The following is a 27,710-nucleotide window of genomic DNA, read 5'->3' as shown; positions in this document are numbered from 1 at the left end:
GATTCACACATGCATTAGTATATAAATGTTTTAATTTATTTAACAATACATTTTCACATGGACACAAGGATGTGAATCTTAATGTAGGGACATTATGTACAGTAGACGTTGGATGCAGGGAGGCTTCAGCTGACTTGTACCATCATTCCAGATACCATTCCTTCAAACACCCTGGAGAAAAGATCAGATAGGTTGATTACCATCTTGGGCAGACACTAATGTACCCAACAGTCACTTGTGTATTGTATCCCTATTTGAAAACCTACATTTATCTTCAGAATTCAGCATTAACTTTTTTTTTTCTTTACATAGGCAATTAGTGTTGATACAGCCTTCATTGAGTTAGATGTTTAGTCTGTGGAACTTACTTGGACTGGACGGGATCTCCAGGGTTGTAGAAAGGGTTGCACATCACATCTGTGAAGGAGTTGTGTAGTTTCCTGAACATCTGGAAAAATGAATATCCACGACGGATTAATCAAATAGATTTGTTTACAGATTTGATAAGTTTGTGTGCATATTTTTATTAAAATGGGTATTGTTGGGCATTTGGAGTGATCAACATTTATATTGACACGTTTTGTCTTAGTATAAAGCACAGCTTCTTTCGTGGTACCACTGCATGTTTTTTTTTGGGGGGGGGGGGGGTTAGGACAGAATCAAAAACTATTTGTCCAATTTGTAGTTTTACTTGGAAGACATACGTGCAGGGTATTGATTGAGTGGATGAAGGAGGTAGGCAAGCAACAAGGGTGTATTTCCAATGGAAATCTCTTCTACAACTTATGAATTTGGCCGACCTGGAGAGTGCGATGACTTACACTTCGGATCTCATTGTCCCGTAATGATGTATTGGAGGAGTCGACAACGATGACAAACTTCACCTTGGAGTTAGTCACATAGCCATATCTGATCAGTGTTAAAACACAACGATGTAGGTATGATGTACACACACCTCACCTCCGTAATTAGGGGGGGCGTAGGGTATAATGGCTAGAGTGTTTGGCTTCAAGCCAAAGGGTACTGAACTTGATCCGTCTACATATTGACATTCAGCATGAAACATAGCCCCTTAATGACATGTATCAGAGATCACTAGGTCGCTTTGGATAAAACCGTTATTGTGAAGTTTTAGCAGATGCTCTTATCCAAAGCGGTTTACAGTGAATTCAAATACAGTGCGTTAATGACCACTTAAGGTGTACGGGCATCTTGCTCAAGGATACATACAGACTACCATTGATATTAGGGATATTACTAAAAAGTGATAATAACTACTATACCCATCTGGTGATTGAGACTAGGGCTGTAGCCACCCATATTACCAGTAGAACAAATCTTAGTCTACTGTTGTACCAACTCTACAACCAATAGATTGGTTGATGGGTGAAAAAGATATTCAAAATAAATATACAAGTTATCTTTAGATAAACTTAATCAGCCATAGTGCCTTCTACTCTACCTGGTAGCATCAATATCACGTTAGTGCTGTTTGGAGAAAGTCAGTGGGTTTCAGATCCACTCAGTCCAACAAGTCTAATATGTTCATATTCCAGCCTATCGTGCGTCTTGTGATTAGTATGGAGAAGACTAAATGTTCATCAAGTTACAACTAGCAGTCTTCCTTAAGTTGGGTTCAAAGTTGTTTAAAATCACTTAAAAAATGAGTTAGTCAATTATAATTAGTAAAAAAATCAGTCTGCATTTGTCCCTCCCACCCCCAAAATAATGTATTAAGAAGCACTTTTTCCTTTAGGAAGAAACAACAGTGATTGTCTGACAAATGAGAATTTGGTGGAAAGGACCAACCAATCTGCAGCCCTAATTGAGAAATGAAGGATACACTTTGTAGTCTTCGGTGGGGTAAAGGAGCCCCAAGTACAGCTCTCTCTGGTCAGCCATGGCCTTGCCTGCTGCTGAGATCTTCTCCTCCACAACGTCCAAAGACGTGTGGACCGTGTAGTGGAACTTCAACTCATTCTGTGTAGGGACACTCCGGATGTACAGCGGGTAGTTCTGAGAACGACACACAGCAAGAATAGGGATTCCCAACCAAGGATATGCAAGCAGGTTCTAGTAGAACGGTTAAAGACTTAGATTTTGCTTTAATTACAACGAGAAAATTGTTGATTGCTGCTGATCGATAAATAAATTGAAGTATTTCCCAGCCTCTTCCATTTTTAACACCTGGGGCCACTAGAATACGCTAGTTTAATACTGGGCAAACTGGTTTTGTTTAAGGGGCATACTGATCTTGTGGGGGACAGACAGGTTAGGAAACGACTTTATAAAACCCACATTGGCTTACACTGAATAGAAAGAGATTAGATTAGGAATTCTGAAATGCTTAAAGCTTTAAAGTTCTGTCCTGCTATACTGGTAGAGCACGGTATTAGCACTGTCAGGGTTAGGAGTTCGAGTCACTAGTGGGCCCAACTCCATACTAAGAATGTATGCACTCGGAGTATTGTTAAAAGCTCGTTCGATGGCGTCCACCAAATCACACATTATGAAGCAACATCAACTCAATCGCATTGTTGTACCTTGAACCTCTTTGGATCTGTTAGCTTTTGCAAAGTGGTAATAAGCTAAAAAGCTGACGTTTCAAAATAGAAACACAACCCCTTTCAAATAATGCACATATTAGAAAGAATTACGTTATTACAGAATAATGTTACCTCCTTCGCGATCACTGCTATGCACACCGCCATGTTGTCTTCTTTTCTGTCAGATGCTGTCAGGTGACCGTGTGTCTTGACGTCAACAAGGAAAACAGTCGTTAAGGGAATACATTTAATGCTGTTATTTTTCTTATACATTTTTTTATTTGTACTATGGTTATTGCTGAGTAAAAAAATCGTACAATTAAAAGATATTCAGGGATATAATAACAAATGGTTCATTTAGTTTGCGCAAGTGTTGCGCAAAAGTGCTTTCGCGAACTCTAAATCAAGCAAGCCCAATCACTTCCTATATCGGTCATATGACTCCTGCGCTGCAATGGACACATTCATTAAAAGTTTCACTATAATTTATTTCATAACATGTGGATGTGTGTCAGCGACCCCCGTAAATGCCTCAACTCCAAACATTATCATCATGCTTATGGATGACGTAAGTGGCTCTTGTGAACCATTATATCCCACTGGTTGAGTCACTTCCAATGTCGAGTTTGGGGTTTGGAGTTAAGTGTTTCAGTGTGTCAGTATAGTCAGTGTTTTATTTTTATAAAACAATAGACACTGCACAAAAAAACCTGTGTGTTAATGCCCTTTGTTTTCATCCAAGCCATGTTATAATTCATGTTCCTGGGCTGTGCAGATCGGCTGGGGGGATCTAGGGGTGTTCGGTCAACCCTCCAAAGAGACCCCGAACTTGGATAAGATGGCAGCTCAGGGAATGCTCTTCCCCAACTTCTATACAGCCAACCCACTCTGTTCCCCCTGTGAGTCTACTGTGTGTGTTTCTGTGTGTACACACACACACACACACGCACACGCACACGCACACAAAAAAAAATATATATTTGTGTAATCTATACCATCACATATAGGCAATAATATGAATCTCCAAAAGTGAACTGAAGTTTTGTTTATGAACAATGTGGTTATTTGTCCTTAAATAAATGTTTATAACTACAGTATTTCAGGTGGCAAAAACTAGAATACATTCTGTTTGAAATACAGCTAGAGCCTCCCTTCTGACAGGAAGACTGCCAGTCAGAAATGGATTCTACACCACAAATGGCCATGCACGGAATGGTTTGATATTTTCTAATATATATTAGATACAATGTAGTTTATGTTTGTAATGTATGTGTATGTGTATATACCTGTCTCAGATTTCAAATTTTCAGCTCGTATGTTTTTCCTGCAATTTTATTCAAAATACTTAAAGTTAAAGTTACTTCTGCAGCCTACACCCCCCAGGAGATGGTGGGCGGGATCTCCAGCGACGAGATTCTTCTGCCCCGTCTACTGAAGAAGAAAGGCTATGTCAGCAAGATAGTTGGCAAGTGGTGAGGATTCAGGATGTCATAGAGCTGTTACTTTGTATGATATATTATTTATAGTCTTTACCAAAATGTAGTTCTCTTTAATGTGGGTATAATATATACCACATTATGGATAAGTTGAATCTCAATGTTTCTGCATCAAGAATGCGTTTTATAATAACATTTCTAGAGGAATGTATATCAACACGTGTGTTTTTTTGTGGTGCGTTTTATATGCTTTTTTGTGTTTTTTTTGGGAAGAGAATTGCTGTTGGCTATTTCCTAGTGGGAAATAACCTGTATGTATAATTGAATATATAATTACGAAGCTCGTACATCAAACATTCAGAACAATAAGCAACATTTTTGTTGGGTTTCCCCCTTCCCCAAGTTCTCATATAAATGCATATACAAAGTTGTTTACAGCCTATGGCTACAAGTAAATGTTCTGTTCCATGGACGCATATTTCCTGTATGGTATACGTGAACATATTATATGAACACAGTATTCTGAACACCCAAAACGATTGGTCCACAGTTCCTGTGATATGAGCGGGACGCAATCGGCAGCTACATTAAAACACACACACACACGCACGCATGTACACTCACACGGGCGATAATGATTAGCTAGTGAGATTTAGTTACATGCACTGTTCCACATCACAGTTATGACGGGAGGAGAGGAGGATGCTGCTATTAGGGTCGAGAGACATAAAGAAAACTGTGCCCAATTACGTGACTAACTATACGATAACAAAATTCTGCTTTAAGATAAATTAAGAAAAAGCTGCATCAAATGCTGCACGGAACAATTACATGACTTTAAAGTAAAACCATCAATATGCAAAGTATAGGCCTATTGCAAGCTCGGTAAGAGAGTAGTTGATGTCATCATTACTCAACTTGGAAAATCATCACACAAACTATGTAGCACTCACCAACAATGTAATGGCAAGCCAAAAACTATAGTCGGCCTGGCAGCGGGCACAAACAAACTTCAGCTGCTCAACCTAGGCCGAGACAGATATATTGGTAACTAGCACAGAACCAACAAAATTATAATAAGGCAAAGAAAACCTATGAATTAGGAATGACCTCTCACATATGAGGGGTCATGGGAATGACATCTCCCATGTTTGACACAACTTGACCCCGCCTACAATTTGCGACCATGAAGGGGATCCTGGCTGTCACCACTGGGAAGCGGTAACGGGGCCTAGGGGTCCAAACACAAAAATGAGGATGAGGAATGACTTCTCACTCATGAGGGGTCATGCCTCGGCGGCACTCGGGATCCGCTGCTCTTTCCGGCTAGCCAAACCTTTAATTGTGCTTACATTGACTACATTACACCGACCCTCATAACAGCGTTCTGTCTCCTGTCTCTCCTGTCCTCCTATCATAGGAACCTAGCACTAATCATTTCAGGGTTTGTTAAGAATATTGTGTTCATATAATATGTTCATGTTCATGTTTGACATGCAGGATATATGCATGCATTTGACAGAAAATGTAATTGTGGACATAGGCCGTAAACAAGTGCATATTTGCAAATAGGGTTCTTACATCATGATATCACATCGCAATGACTGCCTCCATTTCGGAAGTAAAGGAGCATAGGGATTTAATATTTAGTAACGGTGTTTTGGTCATAATTGTCATTATGGGGAGATACTGTTAACGATCCCATATCATGCTTATATAGGGTTAATAATTGCATTCTAACCTTCTCACATCGTTAATTTCTGCAAAACTAATTACAGCGTCTTACGAAAACGTTCTCTTTTGTATCATGTAGCCCAGTCTGCTGTTATTGGTTAGCATGCCCACTCCGTTTGCGATTGGTCGAACGCTTTGTTGAGCGTGTCGGCAAATTGACGACCCCGAGAGGTTGTAAACATTTCGGGTAGCCGGGAGGCACGACTTCAGCACCGTCCACTGCATATTCTGAAGTCACACTATTACGGAATTAAAGTTTGAGTGCAAATTAGCTGTTTCACGCACTTCTCATTCCTCCGGGAATGCCCGGATTGGATTGGAATTCGATTTTTTTTTTAGTTTAGCAGACGTAAAACATGTTTAAATATGTCATATAACACTCTGAAGCAAAGGGAGATTTAGAAAAAGCATGATATCACCCCTTGAATATGCCAGATCTAGAAACATTGATATATATATAAAAAATCGGTTCAGAAACGTTCAAGGTATAATATAATATAAACACAAAATATATTTATGGCATGCAGAAACGTACAAATAGCAAAATTTGCTTCTGTCAATCTGGTGTATACATAAAAGTGATTCAGGCAGCGAAATAGTATAACTTTTTTTTTAAACAATGATAGGCATTGTATAAGCAATGTATACATATGTTTTGGTATTATTTCAAACAGCCTTGGTTATGAGTGAATAATGTCTTGGTGCAGGCATCTAGGCCACAGGCCCAAGTTCCTGCCCCTGGAGCACGGCTTTGACCAGTGGTTCGGTGCCCCAAACTGCCACTTTGGCCCCTACAACAGCAGTGAGAGGCCAAACGTCCCCGTCTACAACAACTCTGAGATGGTCGGCAGGTAGGAGCCCACATACTCATGACCTTTACCATCTGGATTAGCTTTCAGATCATTTTCAGTTTCTACTAATCTTGATATAAGTAGAAACTGAAAATAAAATACAGGCACATATGTCGGTCAAATTTTGATATATATATATATATCATAATTAATACATCCCTGGCTATTATTCTATAGGCCAATCTTATCAAGAAAGAAGATATTTTCATGAAGACGTGAAAGTTATGACTTGGGTGGTCTGAACATATAAAATGAAATAGCCTGATTAGATAAATTATGAGATAATTGGAGATAACATATTATTAAGATTGAGTTAATTATTGTTATTAAAAGCACGGTTTGATTTAATGGTTGGTGAGCTTCTGCAATTCATATTTCCTCAGAAATTCTTTTTTCAGATTAACAAAACAAAAATAAAAATAAATATAGTTGCAAGCAACCATGACGGGGTCCTACACGATGACGGCTTTATAAATACATGATAGTAAACAATGTTTGATTCCATGACATGACTCCAAATATGGCTGGTCTAGGTCGGAGTCAAACCAGCGACCCCATGGTCATGTGGCCCAAGCTATACCTCTACACCTCAATGACATTTAGACTCCCAAGGGCATATTAGACTATATTTTGAGAAATAGAAATCTTCAATATGTGGTAATATTGTGAACTTGATCGGTATGCTAAAATGGCATTGGTATGCCTAAAAAACTGGTTTACCGGATGTAAGCATGCAAAAATAATCACCAACCATGTTTCTTAACGGAAACATATGGTGTTTTCCCAACAAGTAGGATTGATGTGCTGTTTGGTTCCACATTGGCGGCATCTTTGTTTTCCAGATATTATGAAGAGTTTCAAATCAACAAGAAGACCGGAGAGTCCAACCTCACTCAGCTCTACCTCCAGGTATCTATCAATCTGACTCCCCCTGCTTGTCTCTTTATCTGCCTGTCTGCCAGTCCGTCTGATTTGATTTGTTGATTGCTCTCTACAGGAAGCTCTCGGTTTCATCCACCAACAGTCCCTCAGCCGCAAGCCTTTCTTCCTGTACTGGGCCCCTGACTCTACCCATTCCCCCGTCTACGCCTCCAAGCGCTTCCTGGGGCGGAGTCCTCGAGGCCGGTAAGCTCCGCCTCCACTCTGTGTGTGGGCTTTACAAATTCAGTTCATTGTACTAATATTTGTGTGGATGTTACTGTGTATGTGGTGATGCTGTTTTTATGTGTGTAAACACTGTGTGTGGCTTTGTGTGTGTGTGTTTGTGTGTGTGTATGCGTGTGCATGTTTGTGTTTCAGGTATGGCGATGCGGTCATGGAGATAGATGATAGTGTTGGTCAGATCCTTTCATGGCTGTCTACTCTTGGCATCGAACAAAACACCTTTGTCTTCTTCACTTCAGACAATGGAGCAGCTGTGATGTCGGGCCCCAACGAAAGTAAGAGCCACCTACACAGCTGCTGTCTGATATACGCACACTCGCATTGTTTGTACTGTATGTGTGTGTATGTTTGTATAATGAATTTGTGTGTGTGAGTGAATGTGTATTTATTATGCATTTATTGTGTGTGGACTGCCTATCTACCTGTGTCTGTCTATGTCTGTGTGTGTGTGTCTCTGTGTTTTTGTGTCTTCCTGTGTTTGTGCTTTTGTGCGTGTGTGCGTGTGTGTCTGTGCGTGTGGACTTCCTGTTTACCTGTGTGTGTGTGTTTGTGTCTCTTTATGTGTGTGTGTGTGTGTGTGTGTGTCTCTCTTTATGTGTTTCCCCAGGTGGCAGCAATGGGCCCTTCCTGTGTGGGAAGGAGACGACCTTTGAGGGGGGGATGCGGGAGCCAGCGGTGGCCTGGTGGCCGGGCCACATCCCTGGGGCATCGGTGAGTCTGCTGCCCTGCTTTCACCCACTCACCTCCGCCCTGCACACCTGAACACTACAAAACTGCTGTACTGCAACTGTTTCTCTAACATGACCACACACATGAACACTACTGTCCAGAAGTGCTACAACTGTATCTCTAATGGCCGGTTCAGACTACACGATTTCAGCGCGATGTTGCCCCGATTCGTTCGTCGCAGACAAATTTGCGAGTCGTGCACGATTTTGAAAATTCGGCGACTGTAATGTGACATGCTTCCAAAACCCCACGACGAAAGTTTAGCACGCCAGAAATTTGGGGGAATCGCATGACGTATCCAGTGTTGACTTTGAGGGAATCCCGCGAACAGCTGGAGCTCACGGGCAGTGTTTACTAACTAGTAAAGAACGTAAAGTAAAGACTAGTAGAGATGCGCGGTTGGCGGTCATACCCGCGGACACAGTGGATAATCCACAGGTTGGGTGGATTGTGTGAAAACAAGGAATTGCGGGCGGGTCGCGGTTGTATTAAATAATAAGTAGGTTAACATATTGACTAGAAAAACGGCAAACTGACAAAGTATATTTTTCTATAATCTCCCTGCTTCTGAAATCTCCGCCCAGCGCTTTCCATCAGCATTCCACTGTGCGACCATCCCTGCTGCGTATGCCCTCACTCATTGTTGAAATCATATGCTGGATGCTTTATTCTTTCTATGTGGCTTTTAGTTATTGATCGGGCTATAATAAGACCACGTTGGCTATGTTCGCTGACAACAGGGGACATTTCATAGTGGTTGGACATTTTAGCTAGCCAACAGGCTTTTGTCGGGACGCGGAACACGCAACTCAAAATCGGGATGACATTACAGCTCATCCGCGCATCTCTACTAACTAGACTTTACTGCACTACGCAGAGGACCGCCATGATAATGCCTAGTATAGGAACTCGGGATCCATTGTTATTTACACTTTGTTGCTGCATTGATGCTGCGTATATCGTGAACGATACAAAGTAAGGCCCTGTCCACACTAACCCGTGTAAATCTACAAACGTATAAATATTTATCCGTTTAGCCCTTCCGTCCACATTAAAATGCCAAATTCCGACACTGAAAACAATGCTTTTCAAAAACGTTCGCTGAGGTGGATAAATGTGAAAACGCTGCGTTCGTGTTGTAGTGTGGTCAGGGTAGACGGAGGCTTTCAGAAACAATGACGTTCGGTTGCCATGACACTGCCATGATGCTGCCACAAGCTTTCGCTCGAGAGCGAAATGCTCATCAAAAAATGGCAGGTGAAATGGATATGATGATTCCTTTGTGCAATGTACTCATTTATCTTCAGTTACAACTCAACACACTGTCTCATACATACATGAAAACGATGTGGATGGAGATCTTTTCATTGCGAAAGTGCGTTTTTATATTTACCCGTGTTAGTGTGGACATGGCCTAAAGATTCTAGAGCACCGCACCCTCAAATCTTGTAGTGTGGCCAGTCTTCCGACAAGACAAGGCCTGATTTCCTGGCTCTGTGATCACATAGTGTGACATTTTAAATCGTGGAGGAATATCTGAGAATCATGTAGTCTGAACCAGCCATAACAGAACTGCACACATGAATACTACTAAACTACCGGACTGCAACTGTATCTCTAACATGACCACACACATGAACCCTACCATACTACAAGTCTACAACTGTATCTCTACCCTGACTGCAGACCTGAACAGTACTAATCTACTGTACTACAATGCTACAGCTGTATTTCTAACATGACCACACACCTGAACACCACTAAACTCATGTACTAGAACGCTACAACTGTATCTCTACGTGACCGCACATATGAACACTACAATACTATTATACTACAACACTACAACTTTAACTCTAACATGGCGGCCGCACACCTGAACATTACTAAACTACTGTACTACAATGCTACAACTGTATCTCTAGCATGACTGCCCGCCTGAACACTACAATACTACTGCACTACAACGCTACAACAACTGTGTCTCTAAGATGACCGCACAGCTGAACACTACTAAACTGCTGTACTGCAGTTTAGTAGTGTACTTTACTACTACTGCAACTGTATCTCTACTTGACCGGTTTTGCCACAACAGGGATAGGTCCTTCTACCACAAGCTGTTTTGTTTTGTAAGCAAATAACGTCAAACTAAAATGACTTTGGTGACTTCTATCCCTTTTAGTAAGGCCTATGTTGTTATGGGAACAAATAATTAGCAACAAATTATGCTGATGAGAATTCTACCCATACTTGTGTGCTTCTACTTCTACCTATACTTGTGGGCACGGCGATGCGTCTCAGACACAACAATGCACAGTTATTGTATTTAGTGTCAATTTGAGGAATATAGTCGGTAGTCAGTAGGGATGACCTTCTGCAACCTGGTTAGAGGAGGGTCCGTCCCAGGGGCGACTTAGCACAACTTTGGCGCCTTTTAACTAGTAGTGAAAGCAGATCAGAGGTCAAATCAACGGTATGACTTACCACAGTGAAATTCACCAATGGAGAAGGGCCATATGTGTGTGGAGAAAGACCCCCGACCCCAAGCACACACACACCCCACTCTCCTCCCATCCTCTAAGCCTGTGCGTTCTGCAAATGACTTTTAATTGTATTAGGGGTGGCTGTGACATGGGGTGGCCAGGCCTTGTTGAGGGGGAGGGAGGGGTGAGGGAGGGTGGGGGCGGGGGCGGCAGTAAGCCTGGCCCCTGGCTCATCTGGCAGCAGCATGCGACACCCTGATAGTGCGGCGGAGTGTAGAGGGATGGGGAGCTAATCTGTTTGTGTGTTTGCTGAGGTTGGATTGGACCTAATGAGGACCACACTATCTGAATATAGCAGACATTCTGGAAGGGGGGGGGGAGGGAGGGATGTGGGAGGGAGGAAGTGGGAGAGAGGAAGTTGGGGCAGAGGGAGGGAGGATTGGGGGAGCTGGTGGGAGAGGGAAGGAAGGGTTGGAGGAATGAGAGGGGAGAGGAGGGGCGGGAAGAGATGAATCTCCTCCTCTTCCTTTGCCTCCTCACCTTTTCTTTATCTTCCCCATTCAGCTCTTCCTTCTCTTCTTGTTCTCTTTTGCACCTCTCATTCTCCATCTCTCCTTCTTCCCTTTCTCTCTCGATCCTCTTCGCGTTCTATTTCTCTCCTCTTCCTTCCCATCTCATTTTCTTCCTGCTCCCCTTTCTTTTCTCCCATTCTCCTACCCTCCCCTCTTCTCCCCCTCTTCCTCCCCCCCTTTCTCCTCTTCCAGGCTGGATGGGTTTCTTCTCTGATCCTGCTGGCTGTAAACGTATGGTAAGCAGCTTGTAGCAGAAGGCAGCCCTGGCCCGGCTCAGCCCTGCCCTTCTGTAGGAGCAGCAGCGCTACCGGGTTGATCAGACACTCGGCTCTCCGCCTCCTGGGGTCAGGATAGGAGATCAGCCCTGTCTTACAGAGGAAATGCACCAGACATTGTTGAATTCTTCTGGTAGAATAATCAAGAGAGAGAAATGGAAGAAGGGAGGATTAATAGGAAAAGAAAAGGCTTGGATAAGAATAGAAGAATATGTGGGAAAGAGGAAATTAAAACTTTATTTATGTTAGATGAATGTTCAAAAAGGTTGTATTAATTAGTTAATTAGCTTACTGTAGTTTAAATTGTTTTTATTTATCTCTGGCTGAGAACATCAAGTGCTCGTTTTACTTGAGAGCATAGGTCTGTTATGTTTTCCTCTGAAGACAACCTGTAACCTTGACATGTTTCTGTGAAGCATCAGAGAGGTCAAGCTGGTTGCTCTATGAATACAACAAATCATATTGATGACATCATCAATAGAGATGTCTTCTTATTAATCATATCGGTTTGGCATATTCAGTTCTGTAGGATCAACACAGCACGTTACTCCCTCCCCAACCTCCTGTCGAACCAGGAAGTGCATCATGTTACAGAGACATCGCTGCTTGAAGGAGGAGCCTGTTATGATTCTCCCCAGGAAGGCAGGAAATGTGTTGGAATGAGAACAAGAATAGTGTGTGTGTGTGTGTGTGTGTGTGTGTGTGTGTGTGTGTGTGTGTGTGTGTGTGTGTGTGTGTGTGTGTGTGTGTGTGTGTGTGTGTGTGTGTGTGTGGTGGCCATGGGTTAATTCCCTCCACACAAGCTGGGGGAATGTTTTGGAACCCACACACACACACACACACACACACCCACACACACACACACACACACACACACACACACACACAGACACACACACACACACACACACACAGACACACACACACACATAGCTGTAGACCGTCCTAATCCCCTTTGTTGAGGCTTATCAGGCAGCAGACAGGGTCCGGCCCAGAGGCGCTGGGCTGGCTGCAGGCGGCGATAACCAGCCTGTTAGACGCTGCATGGACCACAGAGGTCTATAGACTCCCATGCAAACACACTGGGTAATGAAATCTGCCAGCTAATGAGAGATAAGTGCCCTTGCTAGATTCTCCCCAGTTGAGGTTTTTATTGTATAGTATAGTGGCAAGTAAGCTAACTTCTTTGTTGTCCTCTTCAACATCCTTTTTGTCATCTAACTCAGGGCTCATTGTGATGGTGATGGTGGTGCAGGTGCATGTACTTTGATATTGATACTTTAAACAGGCTAATGAGTGTTTCCTAGGGTTAGGGCTTATGTGGGTTAGAGCTCTGAAGGATGCATGGTAAGAGCTCTGAAGGATGTTAGTTTAGGTTAGAGCTCTGAAGGATGGTAAGAGCTCTGAAGGATGTTAGTTTAGGTTAGAGCTCTGAAGGATGGTAAGAGCTCTGAAGGATGTTAGTTTAGGTTAGAGCTCTGAAGGATGGTAAGAGCTCTGAAGGATGTTAGTTTAGGTTAGAGCTCTGAAGGATGGTAAGAGCTCTGAAGGATGTTAGTTTAGGTTAGAGCTCTGAAGGATGGTAAGAGCTCTGAAGGATGTTAGTTTAGGTTAGAGCTCTGAAGGATGGTAAGAGCTCTGAAGGATGTTAGTTTAGGTAAGAGCTCTGAAGGATGTTAGTTTAGGTTAGAGCTCTGAAGGATGGTAAGAGCTCTGAAGGATGTTAGTTTAAGTTAGAGCTCTGAAGGATGGTAAGAGCTCTGAAGGATGTTAATTTAGGTTAGAGCTCTGAAGGATGGTAAGAGCTCTGAAGGGTGTTAGTTTAGGTTAGAGCTCTGAAGGATGGTTAGAGCTCTGAAGGATGTTAGTTTAGGTTAGAGCTCTGAAGGATGGTAAGAGCTCTGAAGGATGTTAGTTTAGGTTAGTGCTCTGAAGGATGGTAAGAGCTCTGAAGGATGTTAGTTTAGGTTAGAGCTCTGAAGGATGGTAAGAGCTCTGAAGGATGTTAGTTTAGGTTAGAGCTCTGAAGGATGTAAGAGCTCTGAAGGATGTTAGTTTAGGTTAGTGCTCTGAAGGATGGTAAGAGCTCTGAAGGATGTTAGTTTAGGTTAGAGCTCTGAAGGATGGTAAGAGCTCTGAAGGATGTTAGTTTAGTTTAGAGCTCTAAAGGATGGTAAGAGATCTGAAGGATGTTGGTTAAGGTTAGAGCTCTGAAGGACATTCATTTAGGTTAGAGCTTTTATGTGAGCTAGGCTGGGTCTAAAGATATAACCGGCCAACAGATAGTAATTCATGAATTTTTTGATAATACATGTATTTAGGTTTAGAAATGAAGAAAGCTGTGGGACTTTAGATTCCTACGGCTTCAAATAAAATTGTAATCTGATTGGAAATGCTTCAAGAAGGCAGCGCCAACCAGCGGTAAGGTGGAGTTTCCAAGCAGTCCTAAGCCCATGGCTGCGTTGATGCTAGGTTGGGTTTCAATGATTAACCTTGTAGGAAAAAACACTGCTAGGCTGAAAGCTAATTGTGTTAAAAGGATGCATTTGGTCAAAGGTTGTGCTTTTTAGGTACTAGTTAATGTGAATGCTACAGTAGGTTTTTGTTAGGTTCGATGTGCATGACCATACATGGTGGAAAGGCTAGATGTCTTATATGGATGTCCAGGACTCAAAAAGAGTCTGTGGGCCCTATTTTAACGATCTGAAACGCAAGTGAGAAGAGTGAAACGAAGTAGCTATGTGGGCGGATCTCTGGTGCGGTTGCTATTATACCGCCGGCTAAATGGCTCTTGCGTCCGACGCAAATCTAAAATGTGTTGGTCTGAATACCTGTAGGTGTGTTTTGGGTGTAAACCAATGAGAGTGCCAGCTCCCATCCCCTTTAAGAGCCATGAGCCCATTTGAACCTGACGAGTTTATATTTTGACAGCGCGTCTGCAGTCTCCGATGAGACAGATGCATGGCCACATGAATTTCAAACTTCAAATGGCTCAGTTTATGGCCAAATAATATGGCCTAATTCACACATGAAATAGTGTTTTCTTCTACAGCTTCAGAAACACTGAGTCGTCATGTAAATTTTGGCAAAGAAAACTTAACCCACATATGATATGTGGCCCTGTGGCCGCAACTGTTTGTCTATTTAATGATATGCGGCAATAAATTAACAAACATCGTTTCTTACCAGTATTGTGTACATTATCATATAAGTATATATATGTGTATATTATATATATATATGTGTGTGTATATATATATATATACATATATATACACATGTATGTGTGTGTGTATATATATATATGTGTATGTGTATATATACTGTATATGTATATATGTGTATGTATATATACTGTATATGTATATACTGTATATGTGTGTGTATCTGAGTAAGTGTGTGTATGTATGTGCAGCATGGTGAAAGCATACAGTTTGCCAGGGCAGTGGCGCGGGTGCTGGCTGCTGATAGTGCAGCGTGGAGCCACAACGGGTGCAGGGTGCTGATAGTCTGTAGGGTGCTGATAGTCTGTAGGGTGCTGATAGTGTTATCTGATGGGGCGCGAGGCGTCTCCTCCTGAGCACAGAATGGAACCCGAGATCAAGGATGACATCGAAAAAATTGCATTTTATCAGAAAATAGTTCAAAGTTTATAAATAAAATAAAGCTTTTCACCACGGCTGCTGAGGGGAGATAAAACGGCTGCTTACTACGGCTCAAACTGTCATACCGAGGGCTCCTCCTCTCTCCTCTGCTGCCCTCTTTTCTCCTCTTCTCTGCTCTCCTCTGCTCTCTCCTCTGCTCTCTCCTCTGCTCTCTCCTCTCCTCTCTCCTCTCCTCTCTCCTCTGCTCTTCTCAGCTCTGCTCTCCTCTCTCTTCTCCTCAGCTCTGCTCTCCTCTCTCTTCTCCTCAGCTCTGCTCTCCTCTCTCTTCTCCTCAGCTCTGCTCTCCTCTCTCTTCTCCTCAGCTCTGCTCTCCTCTCTTCTTCTCTTTCTTTGCAAACTCCTCCTTCATTCTCTCTTGTCTTTGTCTGTCCTTTCTTCTCATATTCTCTCGCCCTTCTTCTTGCATTCTCCCCTTTTCTCTTTGACCTCCTTTATATTTTCATATCTTCACCTCTCCTCTGCCATCAATTTAATGTATCTCCCCTCTCCTCTTATTCTCATCTACTGTCTTCTCCAGTTCGCTCTATCTCTTCCACCATGTCCTATTGGTCTATTCTGGACTTCTGTTCAGACAAATATTCAATATGGCCAATGGAATAAAACATCAAACCATAAAAGGCAGGAATGAATTGGTATTCATTGCACAATTTATATATCCTAATAATAAGTAGGGAAGATAAGAATTATTTTCGAAGAAAAACGAGTTTGTGCATGGGTCATGCCTTGTTATTTTCATGTCTGAGTTGAGTTTTATTCAACCTATTTTAAACATGATTGGCTCCAAGTTTCCCAAGGTGACATTGAGACTAATATGGTTCATCAATATTTATCTATATCGTTAAGTCTGTGTTATAGTCGCAATATGTAAGATTGCGCCCCACCAAATAACTAGTCAGTATTCCAAAAAATCAAAAACGGTGTTCTGTCGATTGAACTGGCTGTGCAACTGTGTGACGTGAACCAGCATAGCTCGCCTCTGTGGGTTGATTGGGTGGGAGTGGTTTTTGGGAGTGTTTATAGTAAGATTCCTGTAAATACGGGGACCAGCTTTTTTCGTTTGTACAATAGAAGATGGTAGACACTACGCTACATTTAGATAGAGCTTGTTTGTAGGCCAGGTAATGGTGATATAATACTGTGTGTATGTGTTCTGTTGTGTCTCCTGTGTGTGTGTGTGTGTGTGTGTGTGTGTGTGTGTGTGTGTGTGTGTGTGTGTGTGTGTGTGTGTCTGTGTATTTTTGTGAGTGTATGTAGGGAAATTGGGATGTTAGCATTTGTGGCTGGCTGGCTGGCTGGCAATGGTCATAAAATAATGTGTGTATGGATATGTTGTATCCCCTGTGTTTAGGTGAGTTTCCAGTTGTCCAGTCTGATGGACCTGTTCAGCACCAGTCTGTCCCTGGCTGGTGTCAGTCCTCCAAACAGGACCCTAGATGGACTGGACCTCACCCCGGTCCTGCTCAACTCACACCCAAACAACACTTCCCTCACTGACCGGTAAGAGCTTTGGGTGTGTGTGTTTGTGTATCCTGTATCCAGAAATGTACTTTTTTAATTAATACTTGATATTTTATATTCTATCAATCATCCCATGTAGTGAGGCAATTTTATTAAGAACAGATTTTTTCTCGCGATGCGCTACATGGATGATTTTATCAAATGTAACTCCCAATAGGCCAATATTTTATTACCGTGGAAATCAGCTGATGGCAGTGAGACTTGGACCATACAAGGCTCACTATTGGACGTGGAGCAACTCATGGGAGGAGTTTGAGTCGGTGAGGTTTTCCCGTTATTTCCTCTTTTCTATTTAGTTTTATAATATTGTTTTATAATTGTATCCTGGGAACTTGATTCTCCTTGGTTCAGCCTGCTCCCAAAACTGCCCTTCTTGGTTTCTGCTAATGTTAACGCTTCCTCTGCTGCTATAATCTCTAGAACGGCTGGCTTTCTGGTTAATGAATACAAATGAAGTGAACTCACTTCTGGATACTTCTGTCGTTTATCAGCCCGTTGACTCTTGGTGTCTTTTGCTTCCCCCCCTTTTCCCCACAAAACAAGAAAAACATTGGTTCGAAAAACTGTTTAAAAGCTGTAAAAAAAAAATAATAAAAAAAAATATATATATATTTATATAAAATAAATAATAATAACAATTTAAATAAATATACAAATATTTGTTAAAGAATTAAAAAACACTTATCCAAGACATGGAGTCTACGTGAACATCTATCAGTCAATGGTCTACATTGTGTTACGCTCTCAGGGTGATGATCCAGCAGGGATGACATGAAGCTGCGAGATCAACTTCTTCACCAGCATGACTCCTTCTGATACCATCAGCTCCCTGGGGGAAGCTGGCTGTCTGTGCGTGTGTTTCTTTGTCTGTGTCAGTATTTCTTTCTGTCTTAGTATGCACGTGTGAACTCGATTTTGTGTGTGTGTGTGTGTGTCTGCATGTGCATACATGATGAAACGCTTGTGTCTGTGTGTCTGTGTGCGTGCCTTTACCAGACGCTTTTCTCCCAAGTGACTGAATTCAAAGTGAATCAGATACCATTTGTGTGTGTGTGTGTGTGTGTGTGTGTACATGCCTGCATGTGCAAGCCTGTGTCTGTCTGTATGCGTGTGTGGTTATCCATGTGTGTGCATGCTTGTGTCTGTGTGTGGGTTTATATGTGTTGTGGGTGTGTGTGTAACGTGTGTATGTCTGCATGTGTCTTTCTCCATGCATGTGTGGCTGTGGGGGGCTGTGTGTGTGGGGGGCAGGGGGTGTACGGTTCTCCATGGGGGGGCTGTATAACATGGCCACTGTCCACCACCCCCACCCATCCCACCTCCTGCTGTTACCATAGCGCAGTGTTTCCAGGGTGGCTGCCGTTCAATGTATGCCTCATCGCCCACTTAAATTGCTCTCTCCTTCAGGGCCGCTGAATCAATAGCTGTCCCTTTATCAGCTCATGTGGACTGGAGTGGAACTTCACATATAATGTCCTCTGATTGCCTGAGAGTTGCTGTATCGATGAGAGAGAGAGAGAGAGAGAGAGAGAGAGAGAGTATTTGGTTTTGTTTTGAGGGATTGAAGGTGTGGCTGCTGATGAATTTTGTGTGTGTGCATTATCTCTGGGGATTCAAAGAGTGCATGTGACTCAATTACTCTGTGATTACTACTCCATCACAAAGGATTTGGTGTTTGTGGTTGTGCGCACATGTGTATGCATGAGTGTACACATGTGACTGTGTCCCTGTTCAAGTGAATAGGATCATCTGAGTAAGTGCGTGTGATTTGGGCTTGCTCGCTTGGGTGAGTGTGTTTGTGTTTATTTGTGTGTTTGGGGTTGTGAGAGATGTGTATACCAGGTGATTGTGAGTGCCTGGTTCTCTCTCTAGTGTGACCCTGATAGGTGGAGATATCGGTAATCCCAGGCCCTATGAAATACAAATAGACCACATGTAGCAATATGAAAGCAACCATGTAATACAAACACGTATCAATACAAGGCAAATAGGCCTCTCAGAGTTTATTTGGCTACAAGGCCATATTCGGGAGAAAAAACTGCCGTACTGTATTGTTGTTAATCAATGTCTTAATATATATGTATGAGTGTGTGTGTCTTTGTGTCTGTGTCTGTGGTAACATGCTTGTGTGTGTGTATGTGTTTGTGTGCATGTGTGTTTACACATGCATGTGTTTGTTCTAGGGTATCAACTTCTGTCCGGGCCAGGAGGTACCAGGGGTCACGACTCACACACAGAAGGAGCACACCTTGCAGCCAATCATCTTCCATCTGGGGCGGGACCCTGGGGAGAAGTACCCAATCAGGTCAGTGCTTTAGACAGGTATGTGCTGTGTATGTGGCTGGAAGAGAGGCTTATGTTTAAAAATCTGCTGTACTACTTAAATTACAGAAGAATAACAAATATACCACTTAACTTAGATGTTTGCCAGAACTCAAGTTTGCACAATTCATGTCTTTATTACTAAAGACCTTATTGAGGCGAGTGACAGAGTATAGAGCAAAGCACTAAGAGAGAACCATTGACGGAGGACAGGAAGAGATGCATGAGAAAGAGGTCTCATTTATCCACCCAGCAGGAGAGATCTTGTTTAAGATCTCCTCTTGTTCCCCCCCCCCCACCTCCTCTGCTGATCTCTTTTGTCCAGTCCTACCAGGCAGGACAAAGCACAGAGAAAAACTCCATCTTGGCCCTTTGTTGTTGTGAAAGACAATGGTTTGGTTATACCCAATATTTACAGCATTGTCAGAACTTGAAAGCAGACGGACAGGATATGGTGTAGTGTTAGACAGGATATAGTCTAGTGGTTGAAAAGGATAGAGTTTAGTGGTTTGACAGGGTAGTCTAGTGGTATTTGTTATTTGATTACACATTCCTTATTTTATATTGCTTTTATATATTAATAGTTATATTTGCTGCATTAAGTAAAGAATGAAGCCAACTGCTTCTAAAACTATAGTACAATCCGTTGGATAGTTGGTAGTATTTGAAATAGAAATAAACTACAGCTTTGCAAACTATCCGTGAATTCAATATCTAGTGTGACGTTTTAAAACCAATACGTATCAGAACACGTTGTTTTTCTCCATATTGTGTTTCATCATTGGTATGGTGTTGTTGTGTCGGTCTGCCTTTTGCTGTCCAGTGTTCAACTCTGTCAAACCACCCTCTTCCTCTTCATCCTCCTCCTCCTCCTGCGAGATTGAATGATAAAACTTTAATGGCATTTTGGATTTGCCCATCTTATTCGCTGCGTATATTCAAGGGCAGGAATCAAAACAGGCTAAACCAATCAATATGCAGTCATGTGTTGTGCTGGGGATTGCCTGATCCTGTACGTGCGTGCATTGGTTAACGCTGGAGCGTACACACACACACACACACACACACACGCACACACACACGCATACACACACACACACACACACACACACACACACACACACACACACACACACACACACACACACACACTGAGGTAGGCCCAAATATTTTCAATGCCTGGGGTTGCAGGTCATCTGAGTGCTTTTAGATCCTTACTATTAATTCTCTTTTCCCTATAAAAAGATATCTCTATTTCCTCCTTCCTCCTCTCTCTCTCGCTTTTTCTTTCTCTCTTTTCTCTTTCTTTTTCTGTATCTCGATATATCTACCCTTTTATGTGTGTGGGATTTAGTTTTTTGTTTGTTTGTGTGTGTGCATGTGTATTGATGACGTCATATATTGTTTGTGTGTGTGTCTGTGCATGCTTTGCGATTGTCTGCGTAGTGTCTGCACGTGTGTGCATGCTTTACAATCATGTGTGTGTGCATGCGTTGTCATGTTGTGTGTGTGTGTTTCTGTGTGTGTGTGTGGGGGGGTGTATATGCTGTGTCCCCCAGCTGGCCTGGGAGGCTGGCTGTCATTAATCTCTGTCTTCACCTAAAGAGCCACTTAAGATGATGTAGAGCCTGTCTATAGGCATACCTTCACTACTGTGGCCGGGCATGCACTCACTCACACACACACACACCCATGCAGTAAATATCTCACACACACACACACACACACACACACACACACACACACACACACACACACATACACATACACATACACATACACACACACACACACACACACACACACAGTACCTGCCCAGTCCATTCTACACTCAAGCCACTGCAAGGATTATCTTTTAAGACAAGAAACACCATGATATAATAAAAAAAACAATAAGAGACACAATAATGATGTCTTCTGAAAAACGATTACGTTCCCCTTTCGTTCCCTTAACAAGGAAAATTGCTCTTTCATGTTTTTCATATTTTGAATAAATTTGATCTCTGTTCTCTGTTTCGGGGTGTTGAGTGGTGGAAGTCCTCATTGATGGACCACACACACATTGAAATGTATAGCGGCACGTTGATTTATAGAGAGCTAAAAGACGGGAAGCATTTGTAAATGTAAACTTGACAAATTGTATGTAAATATTTGCACAGAATTTTAAACATTATACAATTTTATTTTATTATTTATTTTATAGAAATGTACTTCCAACCATGGTGTTTTCTATCACTCCAAAATTGTTATTTTCCAAGTTTGTAGATCAGGAGAGATTCTGGAACTAAATTCAAGGCCGCATTTACAAACAAACTGCTAAAAGGTTGACAAGCCCTGCTAACAAACGTTTAACAAACATTCTGTTACTAAATACAATCTGTAAAATCACATGCTAAAACATTAAGGACTACCCCGCCTCGATTTTTCCCATTCAAGATGGCCGGTTGGTGAATGAGGTAAAAGGCAGCAGGGTGGTTCCCTAACGACGGGACACCCAGAGGCCTCAAGCCCCGATCCCCCATCAGGCCCCACTAGCCCAGAAGCCCCTGGGAGCCGTAGTCCCCCAGAGTCCCCTCTCAGACAGGTCTCAGCTGGTCTCCCCCTCCTTCGCTGATCAGAAACACCCACTGGGGGTGTGTGTGTGTGTGTGTGTGTGTTTGGGGGGGGGTTAAGGTTAGGTTTGGTTTTATGGTTTTGTTTATGTGTCAGGGTTTGGTCGTTGTTGTTATTTGTGAGGGTGTGAGCATGTTTGTGTTTTGTGTGCGAGTGAGCATTTGTGTGCGTGTGTGCGACGTAAGGCGTGTGTGTGTGTGTGTGTGTGAGTGAGAGAGGTTTTGTGCATGCCCATGTGTATGTTAGGGTGTGTGTGAGAGTGTCCATGTGAGTCTGTGTGTGTGTTTTTGTGTGTAAGAGTGTATTTGTCTATGTAAGGGTGTGTGTGTGTGAGCGTGACCATGTGTGTGTGTGGGGGGGTGTTTTCCAGCAGTAGGTTTATGAATCAGTAATCAGTGTGGTGACACACCTGAGCAATGCTGCGTCCCCCCTGGGTGTCATAGAATATAAATCAAAGCAGCTCATTTGCATACAGCCTGTTTGTTATTCCACATTTAGCCTGTGCACCAGTAAGATTTAAGCTACCACTTCTAATCATGATAATGGGGTGTGTTGACTTGGGTGTGGGGCGGGGTGTGTGCTTGCGGGGATTAGGGGCTGGTGAATAAATAAATGAATAGTATCGTGTTCGCTTCTTCCACTTCATGCATGTCCGTGCGACGCGTGGACCTGGCAGCAGCTGGTCGTTATGCTGGTTTCCTAAACGGGGATCTGCCGCGAGTAGCCTCGTCCTAACATAGGAGAATCTGCTTCATATTTGGGATGGGGAAAAAATGCGGTGGTCAACATCAACTCCATTTCCGAGAACAATTGTGGAAAAGTTGCACTATTGACTTCATAGGTCCTAATTGGAACAACGGATTCCATTACCGACGATGGCATCAATGGTACCACTTTTCCGGAGTTCATATGTGTGTTGAGGTTCTTCTTAACACAAGTATGAAGCACAAAATCATTCGCAGCCGTTTCAATCATCATCGTTATGTCAGACAGGGAAAGGACCTCTCGGCCTGCAGGAAGCAGGAGTCCCAATTTAAAAACAGATACCTGGGAACAATGGTGTTTTTCTCTTTTCCCCCGATTGAGGAAAGAATAATGTGATTGCGACTATGGCCGCAGAGGGGAGCTAAGGTGCCTAAGAATTTTAGCTTGCTGATGAATGGAGGCAAGAGAGGAGGGAGGGCTCGAGGGACGGGAGTGAGGTATGGGGGGAGGGGGGGGGGGGGGGGGGCCTGATTGCACAGCTCAATATAATAATTATTATTATAAGAGGAATTCAAGACGTTAACAGCATCTGCAGAAGAGAGGAGCAGGTGCTACTCTGGTGGTGGAAGTTCCAATGCCTTGTGGGAGATCTAGGTGGTGGGGGTGTGTGGGGGGGGGGGGGGGGGGGGGGGGGGGGTGTGAGGACCAGGAGTGGGGAGGGGGGAGGGATGTGGCCGGGGGTTATTACACTAATTGACACTTCACCTCATACACGCACACGCTCCCCGGGGGCCAATCAGAATGGCCTGTTTGGGAGTGAGGTGTAGGAGGAAGGGGGGCGGGGGGTCTTGGCACAGGTGCTGGTGGTGAGAGAAGCGACAATGTAATTACATACGCACACATTCACGCACACACACATAAACACACACACATGCATACAGACACACACGTGCATGCAGAAACACACACACATTTACACACATGCTTAACCCTACAGGTCCTATGGAGAATGGTGGTCCTTTGAAAGTGTTGGGGCCCCGTGTGGTTTGACACAGTGGATGTAATGATGCTCTGAGGGCCTCGGGGCCGCTGGTGCCTGGCAGCAGCCTCAGAGGGGAGGGAGGGAGGATGGAGAAAGGGAGAGGTCCCAGCCTGGCCGGAGCCCCGTTCTGTCCCTCCGGGGCATATAGTGGACCCTGAGCCTGTGTGTCTGTGTGTGTGTGTGTGCGTGTGTGTGTGTTTGCGGGGGGTCATATTTGCGTTTCTGTCTGCCTGTTTCTGCATTGTGTGTCTGTGTGTGTCTCTCTACATTGTGTTTGTGTGTGTGTGTGTGTTTCTGCATCACCTATGTGTCTTTCTGTGTGTGTTTGATATAACGAGCTAGTCTGCTAGCATGCTGGCTAGAGTATGGGGTCTCTGTGCTGTCGTTGGGGAGTCACAGCGAAGCATCTCAACCCCTATCACCTCCACTGGAAAAACACTAGCATGTCTCACAACTGTAGGCCAACTCCACTGGCACCGGAGACAAATGTGTTTTGTCTCATTTGTGAAATGCAAAGCACTTACTGTATACATTGTGTATGAGTGTTTTGTCTTATATTTATACTGTGTGTGTGTGTGTGTGTGTGTGTTTGTTTGTTTGTTTGTTTACAGTGTGCTGTCCATGGAGTACCAGAATACACTCAGAAGAATTACTCCAGTTGTAAAACAGCATCTGGACTCTCTGGTTCCAGCTGCCCCTCAACTCAACATGTGTGACCTTGCTGCCATGGTAACTGCATCATCAACACCCCACGTTCACTCACTCACCTGTCATCCACCATGCTGCATCATTCATGCTAGATTATTTAGTTTACACGTTTGATAAAGTGATAAGTTAAGGCTATGAAAGAACCAAACAACAAAAGGCAGGATCGTTGCTTTTCTACTTTTTAGTCTTCAAAATGAATTATTATTATATACATTAATTAGGTGAGTGCTGCATGCAGCCCTCAACTATTGTTAGGTGAGTGCTGCATGCAGCGCTCAACTTTTGTTATTCTTAAGTTTTATTCTTTCTTTCTTTCTTTCTTTCTTTCTTTCTTTCTTTCTTTCTTTCTTTCTTTCTTTCTTTCTTTCTTTCTTTCTTTATTATTCTCTACAAACCTATCTCCTTCCTAAATTTTTCACCTAGAGACTCAATTCCAATTCTAAAATGTTCATATTAGCTTGGAATCGCATGCCTCTTTTCAGACTTTTAAGATATTCCATTTTTAAAATACTATTTTTTACAATGGAAGTCAATGGTTATTTTCTGACACTTACTACTTCAGACTTTATAACTTGGTCCATATTTTATCATTAACCTTCATTCAAAGGTTTCACAAATCAACACACTTGTATCTTCAATAATCTGAAGACAGAATTTCGATTACCTTTATACTTTTTTCAAAAACAAAGTTTAAGTTCCATGTCGGCTTGTTTTCAGTTGGTCTCATCGATTTACGCTGAGGTTAGAGCGCGAGGACGTGCAGTCAGTGTTGCCAGATTAGGCAGTTTTTCTCGCTTAATTGAACTACTATTTACGACGTTCAGGCAGTGTTGCCAGATTGGGTGATTATCCCGCCCAATTGGACAACTTTTAATAACGTTAGGCTGGAAAAATGAGCATAAAGCGAGCACATACAATTTTGGCTATTTCTGATTCTTCAGTTCAATTTCTTTTACATTTCTGCATTTTTAGCAATCCCTTGTGCTTTTCATTCAGCTGTCAATTTATTTGTTTCCAACGATTTTCAGTTTTTTAAATGGTGTGCGTGATAACATTGTTTACATAATTTAGACTTTTGAACTCCCTTCACTTGATTTAAGCCATTTAATGTTTCTTTATGTCTAAATCTATGTGGCTTTATTAAAAAATATTTTCAACCTCACTTTGTACTACAGCACTCATCACATTTTCTGCAGGAAATACATTTTCTAGTTCTTCTTAAGTTTAATTCTTTCTTTCTTTTTTATTCTCAACAAACTTTGGGACCTATCTCCATCCTCAAATTTTAACCTAAAGACTCCATTCCGATTTTAAAAATGTTTATAGTAGATTAGAATTGCGGGCTTCCTTTCAGAGTTTTTAAATATTTTATCCTTTTTAAGATATTCTATTTTAAAATACTATTTTTTACAATGGAAGTCAATGGGAGGATGGGAGCACAGCCGAATGGGAGCACAGCCGTCCGCCCATTCTCTGACACTTACTACCTCAGACTTCGTAACTTGGTCAATATTTTATCCTTAACCTTCGTTCAAAGGTTTAACAAATCAACACACTTGTATCTTCAATAATCTGGAGACAGTGGCTGGTTCGTCCTGTCGGGGTTTATTTTCCTGATAATTACCGACGTTCTATACATTATCCCTTACTTTTTACACGGCTCTTCTCTTGGCCGTGGAACGCTGCTCCCTTCACAACTTCCGGCTGTGAATTATATTTGATAATTCACCGTTGCTAGGCATATAATGACCGCTGTGAAGGAAAGCAGATTTTTTGCCGTCTTTCATAGCACTCCGCAAGTAGTCCGGTTGCTAAGTGACGTCAACGTCTTTAGCTGACTATTTCTCTGCTGATCAATACTACGAATGCTGGTAACACATAAATTGTAAAAAGTCACAAATTTTTTCGTTTTGGAAATTAGCCGTGTAATAAGCGGGATAATGAATAGAACGTCGCCGAGTTGTCTTGTCTCTCCCTGAAGGGGCTTATATTTTCCCGATAATGATCGGCGTTTTATACATTATCCCTTACATAATAACTTATAATTTAATAATTTGTGTAAATAACTTAGTATCAATAACTAGTAATAATAATTTGCGGTATTTTCTAAAGAAGCTTGGTTGGCCTTCGCTTCCCTTGGGAAAAAGGGAAACGGTGAGCTACGATCTAGATTATTTGTGGAACAACAATGCCCCCCAGTGGTCAAATATAATCAGATCCACTAATAACATTCTAGGACGCAAACAGTTATATTGACGTTGGAATCCTTTGAGTTGAGTGTATGATTCCAGGAAGGAATACAACAAATGGGGAAAGATTTATACATTATTTCACCATTTAAAACACACACACACACACACACACTCACACACACACACACACACACACACACACACACACACACACACACACACACACACACACACAATGACACAAAGACTTAATCAACACTCACGCAGAGTGGTGTGTGTTGGGTGAAGAAGCTGAGCTGTTAGATACTTAGTGCGGGGGTGAAGGGAACCCTATGTGTTGAGAAGTCCCCACGTTTCACTTATTTCTCTATCTAGCTAGGTGGGATGTTTAAAGAGTCTATCCCCATCTCCCAATTTAATTGAGGAATGTTTAGTTCTTAATAGTTTTCTCTCTTTCCTTCTCCTTTAGAACTGGGCCCCTGCTGGGTGTGAGAGATTAGGACAGTGCCTCAAAGGGCCTGAGTCCCTGCCTTGGAAGTGTGAGTGGCCCCACTAGGAGCAGGGGGCAGCACCAGAGATATTTCTGTCATGTCCTTTTTACTTGATAACGTCTATTCTATTAATAGGCATATACTGTACATGGGTTTTAATGTGTTGTATAACATTGACGTCAATCAAACTTCTTCTTCCATTTTCATTGCAGAACTGTTATTCAAACATGTGTTGTGAGTTCAATATTTAAAGTAATAGTACTTTTCATCTCTGTAATATTACAAACTATTGATCATCGTTATGAAGCCTCTTTAACTAAGAAGTAATCTTCATTAATTGAATAGCTTGGTCTCTTTTGTTGCTGTGTAAGAGCTGCTGTACTGTGAAAACATGAAATTAAAATTGCCTGTTATTACTTTTTCACCTCAATTCCCCTTTGCATTTTGCCCTTAATCAACCAAAACATTCAGGTATGTTCCTGTATTTTACTTGACCAATAACATTGACTATGAGATGGTAAAGATAACCTGTCAGTAGTAAGCACCTCTAAAGCCACTAAAAACATACCAACTAAACAGATTCGCCAGTTCCTCTTTACTTACCTCTCTTAGAATAACTACGTACTGTAAGAGAGAACTCTGAAACTGTGAAAAGGGCATATCG

The 27,710-nt window shown here is 42.3% G+C and overlaps 2 protein-coding genes across 2 annotated transcripts; one reads left to right on the top strand and one right to left on the bottom strand.

Annotated features, from left to right (window-relative positions):
• Positions 1-33: 33 nt before the first annotated feature.
• On the bottom strand, positions 34-3,906 carry trappc2l (trafficking protein particle complex subunit 2L). The gene is made up of 6 exons (XM_079736153.1): positions 3,833-3,906; positions 2,679-2,753; positions 1,844-2,016; positions 822-909; positions 369-448; positions 34-171 (listed from the first exon to the last, which is right to left on the bottom strand). The coding sequence occupies exons 2-6, from the start codon at positions 2,709-2,711 to the stop codon at positions 126-128; spliced, it is 420 nt and encodes a 139-aa protein (XP_079592279.1). The 5' UTR covers positions 2,712-2,753; positions 3,833-3,906; the 3' UTR covers positions 34-125.
• galns (galactosamine (N-acetyl)-6-sulfatase) lies at positions 2,983-27,697 on the top strand. The gene is made up of 14 exons (XM_079736151.1): positions 2,983-3,114; positions 3,322-3,445; positions 3,687-3,761; positions 3,916-4,018; positions 6,424-6,567; positions 7,410-7,476; positions 7,565-7,692; positions 7,867-8,006; positions 8,339-8,442; positions 16,804-16,952; positions 17,131-17,233; positions 19,157-19,278; positions 24,267-24,384; positions 27,025-27,697. Exons 1-14 carry the CDS (start codon positions 3,001-3,003, stop codon positions 27,109-27,111), a joined length of 1,578 nt encoding a protein of 525 aa, XP_079592277.1. The 5' UTR covers positions 2,983-3,000; the 3' UTR covers positions 27,112-27,697.
• The last annotated feature ends 13 nt before the right edge of the window (positions 27,698-27,710 follow it).

Source organism: Pollachius pollachius (assembly GCF_949987615.1).
Source record: "Pollachius pollachius genome assembly, chromosome: 5".
NCBI lineage: Eukaryota > Metazoa > Chordata > Actinopteri > Gadiformes > Gadidae > Pollachius > Pollachius pollachius.
The sequence above is the reverse complement of the archived record's forward strand: the minus strand, read 5'-3'. Positions and strand labels throughout refer to the sequence as shown.